Below are 21,223 nucleotides of genomic sequence, written 5' to 3'. Positions count from 1 at the left end.
TGTATCTTTTTAAACAAATATATATTTGTCATGTTTTTACACGCCTGTTTAAAAAAACTGGACATATAATAGTTCTACCTATGGTGCATGGAAGGGCAGACAGGCACCATCCAGTAAGTAGTCCGATCAATTACTTTTGAACCCTTTGTCTAATCATGACCAAATTTTGTCAGAATGTGTATGAAGGTGTTTGAAAATTAGCATACCTGAGTGTCATTGCGCTTTAATTATTAAAATTACCATAAATTGCTCTTGTCCTATCAATAATTTTTTTAAGCATTTGTCCAATCATCACAAACTTTAGTGAGAATGTGAATGGGCATAATACGTCAGAGAAGCTAAATCCCTGTTGTTGCCCTTTAATTATCAACAAGTCTATGGCACAAAGTTTTATAAAGGCCATCTTTTTCACAAAGGGAAAACCATCATTAGAATTACTTGCATCATTGTTTGGGCACGCTGTTGGGAGAGCAGCGTCAAAGTCACCTTTTATATCAATTTTTTTAGCTATAGGTTTGACATATAGTGACCAGACTTGTTATATAGGAAGAGTTTATGGAGACCTTTCATGGGATTGCGTTTGAGGCCCCTAGGATCAAGGTTAAGGTCAAACTTACTATTTATAGAAAAATTGTTGGTATTGAATAACTTAAGTAAGGGTCGACATACTGCGACCAAACTTAGTTTATATGAAGATTTTTCCAGAGATCTTTCCGGAGATTATGTTTTGGGTTCCAAGAGTTATTGTTTAAAAAGGTCACTGTTGTTAAAAATGGAAAAATGGTTAGTACTGAATACCTAATGTTCTGGTTGACATTTTGTGACCAAACATGGTATATGGGACAAGTTTATGGAGACATTTCAATGGATTGCCTTTTGGCCCCCTAGGGTCAATGTCACTGTTACTAAAAATAATAGATTACCGGTTGGTACTAAATAATACTAGTAATGGTTGACATACTGTGACTTAACTTGATATGTAGGAAGAGTTTATGGATGTCTTCCATGGGATTGTGTTTGGGGCTCTTAGGATAAAGGTCACTGTTACAAAAAATAGAAGAAAGCAGTTGAAACTGAATATCTTCTGCCAATCATTAAAAAAAAGGTTTTGTCACATCAGGGTTCGGGTTTACTTTTTAATTAGATTTTTTGATTGCTTTTCACAGGCACATATTACATAATTGTTTTCACTTCTAAGACTAAGCGGCATAGTGACAGCTCTTGTTTTATGAACTCATCTGTTTTGTTGTTATCATTTATCTTTAAGTTTTTAAGCTTTAACTTTGAATATAGCTAAATTAGTGTTCAAGATAAATTCCTAAAATTTAGTACTTATCATACCAGTGCTATATGGAAATGCAGAGCAATACCTATAAATTTATCTCTCATAATGATTGAGTTGTACCCCTTGAAAAATGAAGCAAGACTAAGTGTTTAAGTCCCTTCCATGTAAATTATCATTGTAAACATTATTATTTGCAGATATCTCAATACTGGAAGTCACCAAACATGGAACTGCAGATTGCACTTCAGCTTTGCCTTCTACTCTGTCTATTTTATTTTGGTACATCAATTCGTCCACCGGTCAACTTAGTGTTAAACAATCCATCAAACATGCTGTACTACAATGGATCTCTGTTCATAGGAGCTATGGACAAACTTTTAGAAATCGATGAAAAAAAATTCAGTGTGATTCAAAATGGCTCTACTTGCGTAGATCTTTGTGTGGACGTAAACCATAATAAGGTTTTATTGTTGAACAAGCAACAACATCAGTTGATAACATGTGGAACAGCGAATGAAGGAAGATGTGAAATTCGTGGAATACGAAATCTGAACACAATAATAAAGAGAAGTGGTTCAGGTGGCAATGACGATTTTACTATTCCAGTGTCACTCTCTTCACCAGTGCAGGCATTTGTTGATGATAACAGTTTCATTCCTTTTGCCATGTCTGACAGATCGGTAGCTCTTCAGACTTTGTATACTAATTTTACACTTAGGAGCATTGGTATTGGTGGTGGAACTTTTACTTTTCTAGGAAATTACTCTGTTAAATTCAAAGCCGCGTTTCAACAGAATGGATTTAATTACTTTTTTACAAACCAGAAAAGGCACAAAAACTCAAGGGAAATGGTCTCCAAAATAATCAGAGTTTGTTCTAATGATGCCAGCATGCATTCCTACATCGATACAATTCTGTCATGTTCACACAAAGGTGTTGTTTACAACATATTGCAAGATGTTGCATTATTACAAACAGATGTTCGAACTTTGCATTTTGTTGCAGCTTTTACAAAACAATTGGTGTCTGACTCTGGAAGCATTTTATGTACAATAAGCTTTGATAAAATCAATGAAGAAGTTAATCAAGCTAAAATTAAATTTGTTGTGAACAAAACTGGCTCTGGTATTGATGAATCAGATCACTATTTGAAGGAGGATATAATATATAATCTATCAAATGAGGTATAACAGTGTATATAATTAGTACATGTACTAGCTATATGTCTGTATGACATTTGAATGAGTATAAAATTGTTATTATGAATGTATACTTAAAGCTATATGACGCAATGTTTAATTTTATGACCCAAACAATTAGTTATTAATTAATAATTCTTAGGCTGTTTTTTAAAAACTCTTCGGAGCCATCTTAATAATTTGTGTATTTTCAATTAAAATAATGCCGCTTGATGGTGACAGTTTTTGAGCAAAAGGTGATTTTTCAAACCTTTGCATGGAATTAATTTTAATATTTTTTCTTTTTCTTTTTTAGACAACTGTGGCAGATATTTTATCATCCGAGTTCCGATGTGAAGATGAACTTATAAACACGTTTTATGCTCAGGGTAGAAATCCCATTGAATTAGATTGTGATGCCTCTACAAGCTTATCTGATGGCTGGATCACCAAGTTACAGTCCACTGTGGTCAATGGAATTCCTGTTCTTGTAGCAGGAACCAGAAATGTTGCTGGGTTTAAACCATCAATCATAAAGGTTGTATATTTCTTAGTTATCATAACTCTAAAAAATGTAATGACACCCTATTTCTGCCTATGACCTGCACATAAATATAATATATCCATTTTTGCTTTGGTTCAAAACAGAGTTATTATTTTAGTTTTGTGTGACTTGTCTTTGTACACAGTGTAGCTTTTAACAGTATGTTCCCTTTAAATAAAATGATGGCCAGCTATTAAAGGGCATATGGTTTAGCTAGACCAATACGAAAAAAATGTCCACTGTGCATATGTGAGATGGTAGACCAAAGCTTGTCCAAGTGATGACTCAACAATTCCTGGGCGGATGGTCATTAAAGTTGACATGAAGGTTGGGCCTGACCAGTACATGACCCCTATCAATTTTAGGGCTCATCAGGTCAAAGGTCAAGGTCACAGTCACAAGTGACTTTTAATGGTAAAATAATTTTAAAGCTTGTCCGAGTGATAACTCAACAATGCCAAGACCTATGGTCATCAAACTTTTATGGAAGTTGAGCCTGACCAGTAGATGACCCCTATTGTTTTAGGGGGTCATCGGGCCAAAGGTCAGTGTCACAGTGACCTTGAATGGTAAAAGGTTGTCCGATTGATAACATGACAATGTCTGCACCCATGGCCCTCAAACTTGACTTGGAGGTTGGGCCTGACCAGTAGATGACCCCTATTGATTTTAGGGTTCATTGGGCCAAGGGACAAGGTCACAGTGACCTTGAATGGTAAAAAGTTGTCCGAGTGATAGTTAAACAATGCCTGCACCCATGGCCCTCAAACTTGACTTGGAGGTTGGGCCTGACCAGTAGATGACCGCTATTGATATAAGGGGTCAAAGGTCAAGGTCACATTGACCTTGAAATCAAACTCGACAATTCCTGGACCTATGGTCCTCAAACTTGATATAAAGGTTTGGCCTGACCAGTAGATGACCCCTTATGATTTTAGGGCTCATCGGGGCAAAGGTCAAGGTCACAGTGACCTTTAAAGGTAAAATAATTTTAAAGCATGTCCGAGTGATAACACGACAATGCCTGCACCAATAGCCCTCAAACTTGACTTGGAGGTTGGGCCTGACCAGTAGATGACGCCTTTTAATTTTTGGGGTTATTTGGCCAAAGGTCAAGGTCACAGTGACCTTATATGATAAAAGGATGTCCGAGTGATAACTCAACAATGCCTGCACCCATGGCCCTCAAACTTAACTTGGAGGTTGGGCCTGACCAGTAGATGACCCCTATTGATTTTAGGGTTCAAAGGTCAAGGTTAGAGTGACCTTGAAAGCAAACACAACAATTTCTGGACCTATGGTCCTCAAACTTGATATGAAGGTTGGGCCTGACCATTAGATGACCCTTAATGACTTTGGGGGTATCGGACCAAAGGTCATGGTCACAGTAACCTTTAACACAAAAGAGTTAACAACTCTTCTCTCAGTGATATCTCTATGATTATCAAGCATGACATGGAAGTTGGGCCTGACCAGTAGATGGCCCTTATTGATTTTAGGATTCATCAGGTCAAAGGTCAAGGTCACAGTGATCTGTCTGCGAAAATGTTGTTTGAGTGATAACTTGACAAGGCCTGCACCCATGGCCCTCAAACTTGACTTGGGGTTGCGTCCGAAGTGTAGATGACCCCTTAGATGATAGGGGTCATCAGGTCAAAGGTCAAGGTCACAGTGACCTTGAACAAAAAGAGTTTATCTGTGTGATAACTTGACAATGCCTGCAACCATGGCCCTCAAACTTGACATTTAGGGTTTTGGTGACCAGCTGATGACTCCTATGGATTTTGAGGTCATAGAGGCAAAGGTCATGGTCATTACACACTATCCTCGCACTTTGATTGGTCATAATCTTAATACTGCCTCAACGGTATCCAATGTCAGTGACAATATCAGCTGTCATTTCAGTCCAAGCATATTTCATTTAATTTTCCATATAATCCTGACAACATGATGCTCTGAGGGGGCGTAATGTTTGACAAACATCTCTTGTTAATATTGCTTTACACATGTCAGTCGGTCTGTCGGTCGGTCCGTTGGTAGACCAAAGCTTGTCGGACTGTTAACTGGACAATTCCTTGATGTATGGTCATCAAACTTGACATAAATGTTGGGCCTGACCAGTAGATCACCCCTACTGCTCTTAAGAGTCATTGATCTAACCGTCAAGGTCACAGTGACCTTTAACGCAAAAAGGTTAACAAAGATTCTCAACAATGCCTGAACCTAAGATCATCAAACTTGACTTGGCTGGTCATGACCAGTAAATGACCCCTATTGATTTTAGGAGTCATCAGGTCAAAGGTCAAGGTCACAATGACCTTGAATGTGAAAAGTTTGTTCGAGTGATAACTCTACAATGCCAGCACCCATGACCTTCAAAATTGACTTTTGGTAGGGCCTGACCAGTAGATGACCACTTTCAATTTTAGAGGTCATCAGGTCAAAGGTCATGGTCAGAGTGACCTTGAATGCAAAAAGTGTGTATGTGTGATATTTCTACTATGCCTGCACCCATAGCCCTAAAGCTTGACAATTGAGTTGGCGGTGACTAGTTGATGACTACCTATGAATTTTGAGGTCAAAGAGTCTGCCTTCTATCCTCACACTTACTAACAATATGGTGCTCAGGGAGGGGGGTGGGGGGTGGGCGCGTCTTTACTTTTATTGAAGGTATACATTTCAAACTTATGAACTTATTTACTCCTTATGAACTTATTTACAGCAACAAAGTCCTCTTTTGTGACTGGTTATATAACTTTGGCCCTTTATTACTTTTAAAACAAATACATAACTTTCATGTTCTAATAAGCCTGGTTAAATTATTATAGTTTCACCTATAGACGTGGGGTGGGGTCCAATATTTTCTCCGATCAATAACTTTATAACCCTTTGTCCAATCAGGTAAGTGATATGAGGCCCTTATTGGCCCTCTAGTTTTATCTATACCAGAACCATAAACATTTCTTTTTGTGTTCACCATTCATGTCAAATGCGTTAAACACGAATAATGCCTGAATAAACTATTTTTTATTTGTTTGAATCAACCTATATTGCCTTTAATATATATATATATTTTATTGTTTATTTTTGTGTCGCCTGAAAAGACGACATATAAGGGTTACTTTTGTCGTCGGCGGCGGCGTCCGCATCCCATTTTCTCTTGTCCGGGGTATATCTCCTAAACTATTTGTGGTATCAACTTGAAACTTCATATATAGATAGATCTAATTGAGGGCAAGTGCAGTGCACAAGAACTGTGTCTCTTGCTTCCATATTTTTAGAGTAATTGCCCTTTGTTATTTTTCATGCTTAAAGTTTTGTCCGGGGCATATCTTGTAGAATATAAGAGTTATCAACTTGAAACTTCATATATAGATAGATCTCATGGAGGGCAAGTGCAGTGCACAATAACAGTAACTCTTGCTTTCTTAGTTTTAAAGTTATTGCCCTTTGTTAATTTTCATGCTTAAAGTTTTGTCTGGGGCATATCTTGAAGAATATAAGAGGTATCAACTTGAAACTTTATAGCTAGATAGATCTCATTGAGGGCAAGTGCAGTGCATAAGAACCGTTACTCATGCTGCCATTTTTTTAGAGTTATTGCCGTTTGTCAATTTTCTTGCTTAGGTTTTGTCCGTGGCATATCTGGTAAACTATAGGAGGTATCAACCTAAAACTTATTCCGTAGGTATATCTGATTGAGGGAAAGTGCAGTGCACAAAAACCGTAACTCTTGCATCTATATGTTTAGAGTTATTGCCCTTTGTTAGTTTTCATGCTTAAAGTTTTGTCCAAGGCATATCTTGAAGAATATAATAGTAATCAACTTGAAACTTCATAGCTAGATAGATCTCATTGAGGGCAAGTGCAGTGCACAAGAACCGTAACTCTTGCTGCCATATTTTTAGAGTTATTGCCCTTTTTTAATTTTCATGCTTAGGTTTTGTCCGTGGCATATCTGGTAAACTATAGGAGTTATCAACCTGAAACTTATTCGGTAGGTATATCTAATTGAGGGAAAGTGCAGTGCACAAAAACCGTAACTCTTGCATCTATATGTTTAGAGTTATTGCCCTTTGTTAATTTTCAAGCTTAAATTTGGTCCGAGGCATTTCTCGAAAACTATAACAGTTATCAACTTGAAACTTTATAGATAGATAGATCTTATTGAATGGGATCGCAGTGCACAAAAACTGTATCTCTTGCTTCCATATTAAAGTTATTGTCCTTTGTTAATTTTCATGTTTAACTTTACCTTGCACACTTTTTTAGCTCACCTTGAGCACATTGTCTATAAATGAATAAAATGCCAATCTAATAGCTATAATGTCGACAGTAAATAATTCGTCAGGCGACACATCCGACTTGTGGAGTTCTAGTTTTAAATTGACATTAAGGGACTGTGGAATTAAATATTGAAAATATTACATTTTAATGTTTTATTTAATTGTTTACAGTATGTGCTTGATGATGGAAAACTTTTGAGATATCATAGCTTTAATGTGACATTAACTGGCTACAAAGATGAAGTGAATGCATTGTATCAGAAAAATGAAACAGACCATTCCCTGTTTGTAATGACTTCAAAGGGGGTATGTATACAAAATTATTAGACTTGAAGCATGCTTTCTGTAGACTAGTTAAGTTAGTTTTAAAAACAACAAATACATTCATAGCCATCAAGTGGTGGGGGCTCTATGTAAGTATATTTTTCTCAATATTTTCGTTTGTTTTTGAGGAATTAACTTCAAACTTCTATACAAATAAAATACATATTGATTGTGTTGAGGAGAAGTGGTTTGCAAAAGAAACATTATTCTGTGTATGGTATTTTTAATCATATGTTTTTTAGGTATTGACTTTAAAATTCATACACATATTTCCTTTGTTGGGGAGAAGAGCTTTGACAAATAAACATTGTTTTTTGTATGGTATTTTTAGAGTTATTGCACTTTCAATTGTCGCCATAGCTTTAAATGCTTATAGGGTATTGATGTCAACTGTACAAACGAAACATAAGGGCCATTTACTTGAGACTCAAAAAGGATACATCACTCTTATTGATACTTCTTATTACATAATTAGGAGGTCGTGTTGTTTGGTAACTTGTCACATCTAGTGATAGCACTAGTTAATAAGGACCCAACACATATAATCTTGTGTTTTACATAAAACATGCAACTTAAATGAAGTTAATTGAGTACAACCATCTCATGGAGTGAACAGTAGCAGCCAAATGCATAAAATGTGGAAGTTATATAGTTTGTTAAAGTTAGCTAAAATGGTTAATAATTGCAATCATGGTCAATATTTATCCAATAATTAGAATCATTTGAATAAGCAAATTAGCCAAAAGATAACTAGTGGACAGCTCTAATCTATAACCCTAACTTATAGATTTTAAATTCCATTATATAAAGTTTAAACATCGAAAAAAATTCTATAATTAATTTATATTGATTAACCATTGTATTATTTTTTCATGGATTACATTCTTTTATAACACCATAATGACGCTACAAATAATATGATTATTAAAGAGAGGTTATATTTTTTACCAAGATTATATCGCAATTTTATTAATTTGTTTCTTAATTTACTGAATGTATATATAAAAATTTCTTGGCAATAACTTATTATTGAAACTAAACATGTTGTACCTTTAAAATGAAACTTAACAGGTAGCAATTTCTTGTGTAAATGATGGATGGATTACCTTATTTAAGGTGGAAAAATTTGGAACTGAAGAAGACTGTAATAGTTATGAAGGAACCGATTGCAAAACAATTGATTTTAGCGGAAGGAAGAACCCTCTTTGTGGATGGTGTGTGTTTAAACAACGGTAGGGCATTTTGATATCAAATATACACAAAAATGCGTTATTTATATGGTTGCATCTTTGACTGTTTGCATTTTTCAATGCTCTACTAATATGGCTTGTCTGTTTGAAAAAAAAAAAACACTTAAATTGTGCAAATATTTTAAACTAGGGAAACAATTAAACAGACTTTACACATGTTACCAGAGACAGTGATCATCACAGATCAGGCTTATATTGTTATCGGCTATACCTGTTATTAAATGCAAAATAAACTACTACTTCTAGGTTGACTTAAACATAGATGAAAAAAGATGAGCGTTGTCAACTAGTTTTTGTGGTTTTGTAATAAAAAACCCTTGCATCTCTTGTAATGTACCTTTTATGACTTTTATCCTATATAACTTATTTGTTTTTCAGAGTGACCTTGAAATCCGAATGCAGCACTAAAAAGAATCACTGGCTTTCCCCTCTTGGCTCATGTCTGTCTGCAAATCTACATCCAAAAGCAGTCTCAATAAACCACTCAACATCGAATGTTACAGTAAGATAATATAGTTTTAGTTAGCAATCAATATAACAGACCAACAAAAGCTTTGTAAAGCTTGTAAACCGACTACTATGTAGTCATGTGAAGTTGAATCTGTTATACGTTGTGCAGTTTCCGTTATTTTAGTGTTCAGTTTTTGTCTGTATTAATTCTTATGATGCGTAACAAATGACTTTGAAAAAAAATCGAGGCCAACAATTTCCTGTTTATACATAGATGAAAAATAAGAGTAGTTGCGAATAAAAGGAAAAGTGTTATGCCTATCTGTCTTTCATAGAATTTTTTTTGAGATATTGTGATCACCTTTGTCAACATCATTTGAATCCTTATTGTTGTGCAAAAACTTCGATCATAATCTTTTAAACACCAACAATAGACAAACACAGCGCTCTTGTTTGCATCTTTCAAAATGCAGCTGGTAATTTCAACAGACAGAAATAAGCTTTTTTTCTAATTTAACTTTTGTAGAATAAGAACATCATGAATCTTTGATGTCATATTTAGCTCATCTGAGCATAAAGTGCTCAGCATGATCGGGTTATTGTCCTTCATCCCTCTGTCGGGACCAATATAGCGGTTTAAAGGGAGGGAGCTATTGGTTATGTTTTCGAGCATAACAAATATAACGGCATGATTTAGGAGATTTCTGTAGTTTTTCATATAAATATTTTAAAGATGCACTCTTACTCCCAAATAAGATTTAACAATATTAATACATGTAGTTATGTTAAATTATTCAAAAAAGGATGAATAAATGTCGTAAACAATAATTCTTATGAAGGTTACCAAGTTTAATTTGCATAATTACATACGTATTTCTACCGTATGAGATTATTAAATATATTTGCGCTTTCTGCTATTAAATACATGGTTACAAATTTTTTATCAGTTATTAATATTTTCTATAAATCCATTTTTTAGTAAGTAGTTTAAGATTTATAAGTCAAAATTGAGGTTTGTTATACATGTGTATATATTGATTTTGAATAAGTGTGTGACTTCTAGAAGGAATAATCCCATCATCCAGAAATGTTATTGAGTTCCTCAACATTTTCCTTCAAACAACAATTCTTCATAAACCACTGGAGTACTTCCAAACTTCACAGGACTGGTCCTTGAGTGGCTCCCTTCAAGATTCCTTCAAAAGCATTGGTTCTTTGCAGGACTCTGGTTGCCATGGCAACTGAAAAGAAAAACTTCTGAGAAACCGCTGACCCTTTATCAATTTACATCACCCCATGTTGATTCGTATACAAACCTGGCAGCAAGGGGTCGGGGCTACTATTCACTATATGGACAATTTAAAAAACTTTTCCCTCAAAATCCGCTGGCCTGATTTTAAAATAAATTCTTAGAAATGTTCATTAAGTCATTCATCAATCTTCCTCTATCGAATGTCGTCACCCAATGTTGGTTCATAAAAAACATGGCCGCCATTTTTACTGTTATGAATGTCTATATGGAAATCTTTTAAGAAACGTTTGCCCCGATTTAAAAAAAAAACAACCTCTGTCAAATTATTTCATTCCCTGTTGAATTAAAAAAACAAAACATTATTGGAAGGGGCAGGACTATGTACCTCTATATGTCTCTATGGCGAACTTTGAAAATCTTTTCTTCAGAAACCATTTGCCCGACTTTAAATTATCTTTACAGAAATGTTATTTTGGTGACCCTTTTTCATATATTTTTTGAATTATTTGATTGTTTTATGATCATTGAAGATATCAACTTCAAAATTTATGGACTTATCAAAGTAACAATGTGCTTATTTGCGACAAGTAATATAATTTCAAGTTAAATATATATAAGGGCTATGGCCTTTAAATGGCTTTGAAACTTTTTAAACAAAGACATAATTTGAACATTCAAAACTCATTGGCTCGATATTCTAGGGACCGGCCAAAATACTTTCAGCCCCAAGAATATCGAGACAAGCGGGATTGCTTACAGAATGTGATTTTTTAGCTTGACTATTCGAAGAAATGGTGGGCTATACTACTAGCCCCGGCGTCGGCGTCCGGTTTAAGTTTTAGGGCAAGTTGGGATTTTCACTTATATACCCTTCATTCAATTGACTTAATACTTCACACAGTTGTTCAGGGCCATCACATGAGGAGGTTAGATAACTCCATATTATTCTTTACACTGATTATGGCCTCTGATTGACTATGGAACTTAGGTTAAAGTTTTAGGGCAGGTTGGGATATTTATTAATAACTTCTATACCCTTTGTTCAATTGACTTTATACTTCACACAGTTGTTCAGGGCCATCACACAATGAGGTTAGATAACTCCATATTATCCGTAATACAAGTTATGGCCCCTGATTGACTTAGGTTAAAGTTTTAGGGGAGGTTAAAGTTTTAGGGCAAGTTGGGATTTTCACTTAAAACTCCAATATTATTCATTCAATTGACTTAATACCTCACACAGTTGTTCAGAGCCATCACATAATGAGGTTAGATAACTCCATATTATATTTTATACAAATTATGGCCCCTGATTGACTATGGAACTTAGGTTTAAGTTTTAGGGCAGGTTGGGATATTTATTAATTACTTCTATACCTTTCATTCAATTGACTTAATACTTCACACAGTTGTTCAGGACCATCACCCAATGAGGTTACATAACTCCATATCCTTAGTACAAGTTATGGCCCCTGATTGACTTAGGTTAAAGTTTTAGGCAAGAAAAAGTTAAGGGCAAGTTGGGATTTTTATAAAAAAACTTCTATACCGTTCATTCAATGCACTTAATAAAATTCAAAATTATTTACGACCATCTTACAACAATAAACATAACTCCATTTTAACCATAAATACAATTTATGGCCCTTGATTTTTTTGGATTTTTTTTTTATTTTGTTTTTAATTTCTTTTTAAAGGCATATTTGTATATTCTTAACCACATTTGCATAAAGGGAAATCAAGATATTTGAATGACTTGCGTCATTGTTCAGGCAGGCTGGTGGGAGGTCAGCATCAAAGTCACCTTTTTTATTGAATAATTTTAGTTAGGTTTGACATAAAGAGACCAAACTTTGTAATATTACATCGTTATTGTATTCACTTCTAAGTCAAAGCAGCGTAGTCGAGTGGGCTGTCTTACGATGGCTCTTGTTCTTTGATTCGTTACAAAAAGGCACGTTTACCTCGTTTGTTATTTGCTACGATATGTCGGCATGAGAAGAGGTAGCCTACATTAGGGCTCTATTATAGCGGTGAGGAATCTGGCTTTAATTTGGTCTGTGTTTTCCAACCAAGTTGAAAGAGTATTCTGCGGAATGCTGAAGTCTTCTGCAATTTGGTTTTTAGAATTTCGTCCACTCTCAACAGCCATATGGCCTCATATTATCAGGATAATACTTAACAGTAAGTTTAGTTCATAAGGCAGAAACCTTTGAGGTTGCCGATCTAGATATCCCCCCCGGTTGTATTGGGTCCTTCTCTAGATTGCTCAGCATTTGAAATTTGTAAGAATTTATCCACTGAGAAAAGTATTCAGCGCAATATTTTATGTGAATGTCGCCTTAATATCAAAATGCATTAAAATGTATACACAGATAACGATAACAATTAGAGACAGAACATAAAGTGATGGCATGTTTGCTCAAACAGTATAACCATTTAAATTTGATGATAATTATAATACCAATCAAGCAATTTCAATTGATATGCACCTTCCCCAGTAAAAATGTCAGTGGTATACCACTGGAATACCAGTGGTATGCCAGTGGTATACCAATGGTATTTCAGTGGTATACCAGCTGTAAATTTTGGTGGTATTTCACTAAAAGTTTACCGCTGGTATTTCAGTGGAATTACCCCTGGAATAAAGTAGCTCAAATACAAATCATTCCAAAAGAGCAGATACAAAAGCAAATACATATACATGTACAAATTTTGCCAACATATTTACTTCCATGTCAGCTTAAACAACAGCTTTACAAAACAAAATCTTACAGAACAAAAACATTTGATATTAAAAAACTAAGTAATGCAATTGAACACACATTCATTAATAATACTAATTCGTAATTTTTGTATAATGGTTTAAGAAGTTATAGTGAAACAAGACTAATCATTACAAAATATGACAGTTCTATGGGTTTTGTCAGGAAGGCGTCCATTTATAACATTACCACTTTTTATGACACATAACACTGTTGTGAGTATATACACATTGCCAAATGATGCAATCATTGTAGATGATGATTTTTTAGATGTTCTTCTTTAGGGTTGATGTGAAAGTTTCAGATTTATTTTATCACTGCAACTTGCCAAACTTTTTTAGCATGACGTTGTGTAAACCATTCCTTCACTATACAGGAACAGTTTTTCACTTCTTCTTTAGTTAAGATAGTGTAACACGTATTTTTGAACAGTTTCCAAAATTGCATCTGTATCAATGTTGATGCCCACAGCAACTAACATGGAGTTGGTAGATGATTTGATTCTATACTGCTGTGCAGTAATAGTTATCACCCATGTCCTCTTTTTCTTTCTCAAATGGCGGTTGTCTTCCTCTATTTTAAGTCTGTTTTCCCTGAAAAATGTATGACATTGAATTTAAATTTTGATGATAAGAAGTTAGTTTAATATACATAAATAAAGTATTCTTTCTTTAAATAAGGCCAATTTAAATTTATTTTAATTCCAGAAGATTATAAAATTGATGAGATTTTAAGCTGTTCACATTGAAGTTTCACTATGCAGTTGAAACAAATTTTGTTAGTATTAATTGTAGGTACAGGACGATTCATATAAGCCTCAAAGTAAAAGTAAACTATGTGCGATCGACTGTAAAGTTATTGAGTCATATGGCAAGAAATGACAGTAAATCGGCATTGCTTTCGTAGTAGAATGGTTATGTTTGAGAGAAATGGGTCCTCCCGGGAAACAATAAATAAATATATGACTTTGTATTAACAGCTACACTCACTTCTGTCAAATATATATTTGGTTCCATCTAGATCCACTTTGACGCTTTCATAACAAGAAAAAAACTTGTTATATATTACCTTTTTGGACGTGTTCGCTGAAGAGAACGCCGTATCCAAACCCTACCAGAATTCGTGACATTTTTATGTCAAGCTGTTTTTTCACTTGTATGCATTGTACAAACAAAATAACTATATCCTCAGGTAAATGAAGTAAAATGCAGTTCACAAACACATTTTCAAAACCAAAAAACGCTTTATAGATAGTTGATTTATCATTTAAATAAATCTGATTATAAGCATTCCATAACTAAGTCATAGTTGTGCTCAAATTTTCACGTGATAACAAGATTTTCAGGAAATACCCATGTGACCTACATTTGACCTCACAAATGTAGCGTTTATTTTCCTGTTATTTTTGTGTCGCCTGAAAAGACGACATATAGGGGTTACTTTTGTCGGCGGCGTCGGCGGCGGTGGCGGCGGCGGCGGCGGTGGCGGCGGCGGCGTCCGCGTCCCATTTTCGCTTGTCCGGGGTATATCTCCTAAACTATTAGTGGTATCAACTTGAAATTTCATATGTAGATAGATCTAATTGAGGGCAAGTGCAGTGCACAAGAACTGTTACTCTTGCTTCCATATTTTTAGAGTTATTGCCCTTTGTTATTTTTCATGCTTAAAGTTTTGTCCGGGGCATATCTTGTAGAATATAAGAGTTATCAACTTGAAACTTCATATGTAGATAGATCTCATGGAGGGCAAGTGCAGTGCACAATAACAGTAACTCTTGCTTTCTTAGTTTTAAAGTAATTGCCCTTTGTTAATTTTCATGCTTCAAGTTTTGTCTGGGGCATATCTTAAAGAATATAAGAGGTATCAACTTGAAACTTCATAGCTAGATAGATCTCATTGAGGGCAAGTGCAGTGCACAAGAACCGTTACTCTTGCTGCCATATTTTTAGAGTTATTGCCCTTTGTTAATTTTCTTGCTTCGGTTTTGTCCGTGGCATATCTCATAATCTATAGGAGGTATCAACCTGAAACTTATTCCATAGGTATATCTGATTGAGGGAAAGTGCAGTGCACAAAAACCGTAACTCTTGCATCTATATGTTTAGAGTTATTGCCCTTTGTAAATTTTCAAGCTTAAAGTTTTGTCCGGGGCATATCTTGAAGAATATAAGAGGTATCAACTTGAAACTTCATAGGTAGATATATCTCATTGAGGGCAAGTGCAGTGCACAAGAACCGTAACTCTTGCTGCCATATTTTTAGAGTTATTGCCCTTTGTTTGTTTTGTCCGGGGCATATCTTAAAGAATATAAGAGGTATCAACTTGAAACTTAATAGCTAGACAGATCTCATTGAGGGCCAGTGCAGTGCACAAGAACCGTTACTCTTGCTGCCATACTTTTAGAGTTATTGCCCTTTGTTAATTTTCTTGCTTCGGTTTTGTCCGTGGCATATCTCGTAAACTATCAAATGCCACCTACACTTGAAAGTTAAATGGCAACAGCATTGTCTATAAATGAATAAAATGCCAATCTAACAGCTATAATGTCGACAGTAAATAATTCGTCAGGCGACACATCCGACTCGCGGAGTTCAGTTTTCTATTTCGAATAATTAGTAAATAACTAATAACAAATTTGGAATAAATTGTTTTTGCTTATCAAAAGGTATTACCTTACTGCAATTGGTTTTAACTAAATGAACAATGTGAATCTGGTGCTATAAATAGAATTCATGGACGTCATCACGGTCATGTGATTGCAGAGTCATTCAATTGCATCATCATACTAGGTTGATTCTGGTTGAGTTTGGTATGGGGGTTACGCCATAATTTTAATGTGTAGTAAACGTAAAAAAATATCAACATTAACGTTATGGAAGCCAGAACTACCTTACGAGTTACTCTAGTGTCATAAACAAGTGAGGCCCCTGTAGAAATTGTACAGGACATGTTGGTGTGTTGGGGCTCTGTAGGGTGGCAAAGTGATCAGGGGTCAGGCGTAACGGTAACGGGAAAGGTTGACATCCTCACTTTCGTCACATAGCTGTCAGTAGCTGCATAACTGGTTGTGTATTACTTGTCTCCATTGAGTCTAAAATGGACAATTATTTTAGTGAATATAATAAACAATTATGATGAAGACATGTTTTCTTCACCCAATCACCCAAGAACATTAAATGAATGCAGACACATAGCGTAAATTCTAAAATGTCACATATTTTCGCGACTTCTTTAAATTGTCTCTTTTCCCATCAAATGAAAGTATGACACAAGTAAAACCATTTCAAAATGATGAAGCCAAATTAATATAAGTGTTAATGATTTTTTGATAAGAATAATATATAATTTATACGGTTGACATGCTTTTTCCAGAAATTACAGTCACTTTATATTATCATTGAATAACATTGTACATTCAGTAAGGAGTCAAAACCAATTTAATTCAACAATGATGTACTAGTGACAGGTAAAAACTCAACAGTTTGCCAACGTGGTCATTTTAATGACCTTCATAAAAATTGAAAGTTTTCATTATCGTCTGCAGAAATGTACTTCCGTTTCAATTCAAAATGGCGGATTATTGTTTTTGTTCAGCTGTGTTTGCAAATTTTGTCTGTAATGAAGACAACTAATGGACTTTGAATTGCTCTAGATGATAGAAATCACATATATTAATGATCTTACCAGCTATCAGCCAATGTGTAACATTTTCACGCTGTCTAATAGTGGCGATTAAAAACTACTGTTTGGCACATCAACGTCATCGCAAACCAAAGACTCCATATCATATCCAAATCATATAAAGGACTATGAAAGCCTATCAAATATATATATATATACAGCATGGTCACAAAAACAGAAGTTGTATGTGAAAACTATTTCTTAATGAATTCAAAAAATATTTTAGAACCAGTTGTTTATGAGAAATTCTTCCTTTGTTTTTCAACATCTTGTTAAGAAATTTTCTTGAGCCAAATATCACTGAACAACTGTTCAATGAAGTTGATGAACACTTAGAAAGGTAAACATACCACATTCCCCTCTCAAAACCTGGTGTGTACCCCGGCCCCGGGCGGGGGGAGGGGTCACAGTTGTCTGACTGGTGCATTAACAACTAGAAAAGATATGTTTAAATGCAATCTTGGAACTAAAAATGCTTATTTCCCACAAGCTTCAAGAGGACCAGCCCCCCTATAATGCCTATCAACAGAGTACATCCCTAAGGCAAAGGGGCCTACTGTGTCCCCTGTCGACCAAAAGAATAGCATGTATTAATAATGTAACCAGAATCCAAACTAACCCTTATATCTTATCATACATTTAGCACTTAACCTGATTTAATTTCATTCATTATCTTAATTTTCTTAATCCAGTCCACTGGAAATACAACTGAAATAAATTTGACCAATGGCATACCACTACTGATTATTGGTTATCAGTGGAATACCAGTGTAAATATGTTTACCACTGAAATGCATTTGTATTCCACTGGTATTATGTGGTATTTCATTGAAATACCAGTGTATTTATGTATTCCACTGGAATACAGTGGTATTCCACTGACATTTTTACTGGGGTTGTGCTAAATGAAGCCAAGCAAACAAATCAAGGTGTGAAAGTCTTACCTGAACCCGCAAAAATGACATCTACCCAAGCAAACAAAACAGAGTGTGAAATTCTTACACTGGACTGCTAATATAACAACAAGCGTGGAGAAATATTGACCCTTGAGATATCGAGCCATCTGATCGAATTTTATATGAACAAAGAGTAAAAAAAATCGGTCATTTAAATCTGGTTTGAGCCCAGGAGAATATTGAGCCATGAGATATCAAGCCAACGAGTTTCGACTGTATATTTGTATCACATGTTTTTACATGACATATTATATTTTCAACTGCTGTGTGCAGGCGTGCGGGATCAGTTATTGCCCTTTTATTATAAAAAATAAAATCCTCTTTTCCGATTTTACCTTACAAACATTTGTCCAATCTATAACAACTTTGGCAGAATCAGTCATATTTATTCCCTTAAGTAATTTTAGAAATTTTTAGAGCAAGGATGAAATTGAACTCCGGTGAGGGATAAAGTGCAATCTTGACCCTTTTGTTTTATTTATTATAAAATGTCTCAGCACACATTAATTGTTTTCAGATAAACATAAGCATCCCATATTTGCCAACGGAATCAGGATCTGAATACAAATGTAGCTTTGGAGACACTGAAGAAGTAAATGCGCAACAGTTTGGAGAGATTTTCAGTTGTCAACTTCGCATGAAAACAGGTTTGCTTCGTTTCTTTTTAAAAAAAAGGAAATTTTGGAAATGATTAAGGACTGCAGGAGCATAAAAATTTATGTAGATTCTGAATGATTAAATGTTTTTTTTATTTGTATGGCCTGGGTTTTAGATTGTCTTGTATGTTAATCTTGTACGTGTCCCCTGTTTATTGCCTTAGTTTAACCGCATAAAGCCAAATTATATGTGTTTAGTTTAATGGCTATATTATAATGGCCAAGTCCAATAGTGTTCCATGAGTTGTTTTTTTTATCTAAACTGGGGTATTAATCTCATCTGGTAAGGGCCATCATAGCAGGGGCTAATAAACATCCAGTGCACTACGTTGAATTTAGGAAGTGGTCATATTAAAGTTTTATTGAAACTTTCAACTTAAGCCTTGAAGTTCTCAAGTATGTTTAAATCTAAAATTAATCTGAATCCAGATATATTTGATTATACAAGCATTTTGTTTTTTGCATGAATTTAATGAAAAAAAAACAAAACTTTTTACAGAGCATAGTTATGAAATGTTGAAGTTCAAAGTGAACACTACTGTGATTGCTGAGGAGAAATTTCTATTTTACGACTGTTCTAAAGTACTAAAGTAAGTATGTTTATATACAGGAAATGTAAATAAAACACCATAACCTTATTTTATTTAACAGAGTGGACATTAACAATACTGTGTAAGATGCAGATTTTTAAAAAAAAGTATTGTCAAAAAAAGAGTTTGGTTAACTTAATAGAAACTCTATTAAATCTTCTATTTATAACAAATTTACTGCAGAAATAAAACAATCCTTATGTTTAAATTTTGAAATACATTTCTTAGTAACACTAACTGACATTGGTGGACTGTTATCTAACACAAACCTAATCGTTTTAGATGTGGCGAATGCGTTAATATATCTGGAGAAGCGAGTGAGGACTGTGTCTGGTGTCCACTCAAAGGAGAATGCAAACAAGTTACAGATAATATAAATGATACTTGTGAAGGTCTACAAGGGATAAATACGGTATGAAAGCATTTTTGAGGAAGGACAAACAAATTGTTTTCTTGTGTGTCACTTTATTTTTTCTCTTTTGTTTGAAGAAAAATAATTTTGGTATTGCTATGACCTTGGGTTATAGTGGCTTTATACATATATTTTAATCTTGGATATAAATCTCTTACAAATTTAAAGATACTTTACTGAGACTTGGTACAGTTGTTTCCAGTGACAAATGCATACTTGTATGTATAATTGCAAGTCCTATCACTCTGGCATAACTTAATTTCAGTCATTCCCTTATTTTTAGTGTTTAGAAAAAAGCAGACGAGTTTTAGTTAGCTCTGGGTCATTCTTAGAATAATGTGTTTTAATCGAGAAGGCATATGCTGATGTAGTTTGCCTTTTGTAACATCTTATAGAGAACGGTTATAGATTTGTATAATTCTTGTTGTTATTGTTTTAAGAATGTTTTTTATGCTATTTTGGAGGAGATTGAGAGTCTGTTTGTTTCTCAGTCCATTTGTCACACTTTCATATCCGCCCAGTATGTCTGAAACATCTTAAAGGATCTTATATAACTTTGGTAATGTTTAGCTCTACTGGCAAAAGGCCAGGAGAGCTAATGTGATGACGTGGTGTACGACGTATGTGCATCTGTACGTCTGTAAACAATTGCTTGTGAACACGATACAGTCTTCATTCTTCAGACCTTCGTTTTCTCGATCTAGATAAAACTTGTAGAGTAGTAAGATGTCCATCAGAGCTCGGTTCACTAAAAAAACAACAGCCATATTCATCCATGCATGACTAGATAATTGAAGTATAAAAATGCTATTTTTAGCCAAAGCGATAGCCAAGTCAAGGATTAAAGAGAGATAACTTGTGTTTTGTTTGTGCAGTTGGTTTTATTTTAACTCTCCCTTGCCCTTGTTAAAAAAAGATCAAAATTATAGTTTAAAGGGATTGGCTGATTTTTTTAGCTTTATTGGCGAAGGGCCATTTAAGCTCTATTGGCCAAAGACCAGATGTGTCCGTCGTTTGTGCATACATATGAACACTATTGCTTGTGAATGTTTGTTCAAATGCCGCTGGGGTCATTACTGGCCATGTCCCGGGGTTCACAGGTTAGGTATACTTATATAGGGAAATGTTTTATTTTTTTTTTTTTTTTAAAACATTATCGTTTCAAACCACTAGCCTGATACCTTTGATATCTGTTGTTAGAGCATCATATGATGGCCCTCTACCAAGACAGTTACAATGATGCCTCTAGGGCCAAAGCTGGCCCCACCCCTTTTGACCTACTATCTTATTTTTAAAGCTACAGCAATGAAATTTGGACCATGTGTACAGTTTTGGAAACAAATATTTATGTTATTCTCGGATGACATTGACTAAGACCCTTTGACCTTCTTTCTTGTTTTTAGCACTATAGCAATACAATTTGGGCCCATGTGTGCAATTTTGAAAACAAATAATTATTTTGCACTTTGATGACCTTGTTGGTGACCTCTTGACCTACTTTTTATTTTTGTAGGTACAACAATGAAATTTGGACCATATTTTAAAGTTTTGAAAACAATTATCAATGTTGTCTATGCATACCTTGAATGTGAC

The 21,223-nt window shown here is 34.8% G+C and overlaps 1 protein-coding gene across 3 annotated transcripts in view; it reads left to right on the top strand.

Annotated features, from left to right (window-relative positions):
• LOC128217011 (plexin-A1-like) overlaps nt 1–21,223 on the top strand; it is a 107,829-nt gene that overhangs the window by 31,679 nt on the left and 54,927 nt on the right. For all 3 annotated transcript variants that reach the window (XM_052923804.1, XM_052923801.1, XM_052923803.1), the window contains exons 3-10: nt 1,483–2,469; nt 2,780–3,001; nt 7,465–7,599; nt 8,734–8,849; nt 9,246–9,369; nt 18,490–18,619; nt 19,128–19,218; nt 19,501–19,630. In XM_052923804.1, the coding sequence (XP_052779764.1) occupies nt 1,510–2,469; nt 2,780–3,001; nt 7,465–7,599; nt 8,734–8,849; nt 9,246–9,369; nt 18,490–18,619; nt 19,128–19,218; nt 19,501–19,630 (1,908 nt within the window). In that variant the 5' untranslated portion in view covers nt 1,483–1,509. The remainder of the gene's footprint in view (nt 1–1,482; nt 2,470–2,779; nt 3,002–7,464; nt 7,600–8,733; nt 8,850–9,245; nt 9,370–18,489; nt 18,620–19,127; nt 19,219–19,500; nt 19,631–21,223) is intronic.

This window comes from Mya arenaria, chromosome 14 (assembly GCF_026914265.1).
Source record: "Mya arenaria isolate MELC-2E11 chromosome 14, ASM2691426v1".
Lineage (NCBI taxonomy): Eukaryota > Metazoa > Mollusca > Bivalvia > Myida > Myidae > Mya > Mya arenaria.
This window is presented reverse-complemented; position numbering and strand designations above follow the sequence as displayed.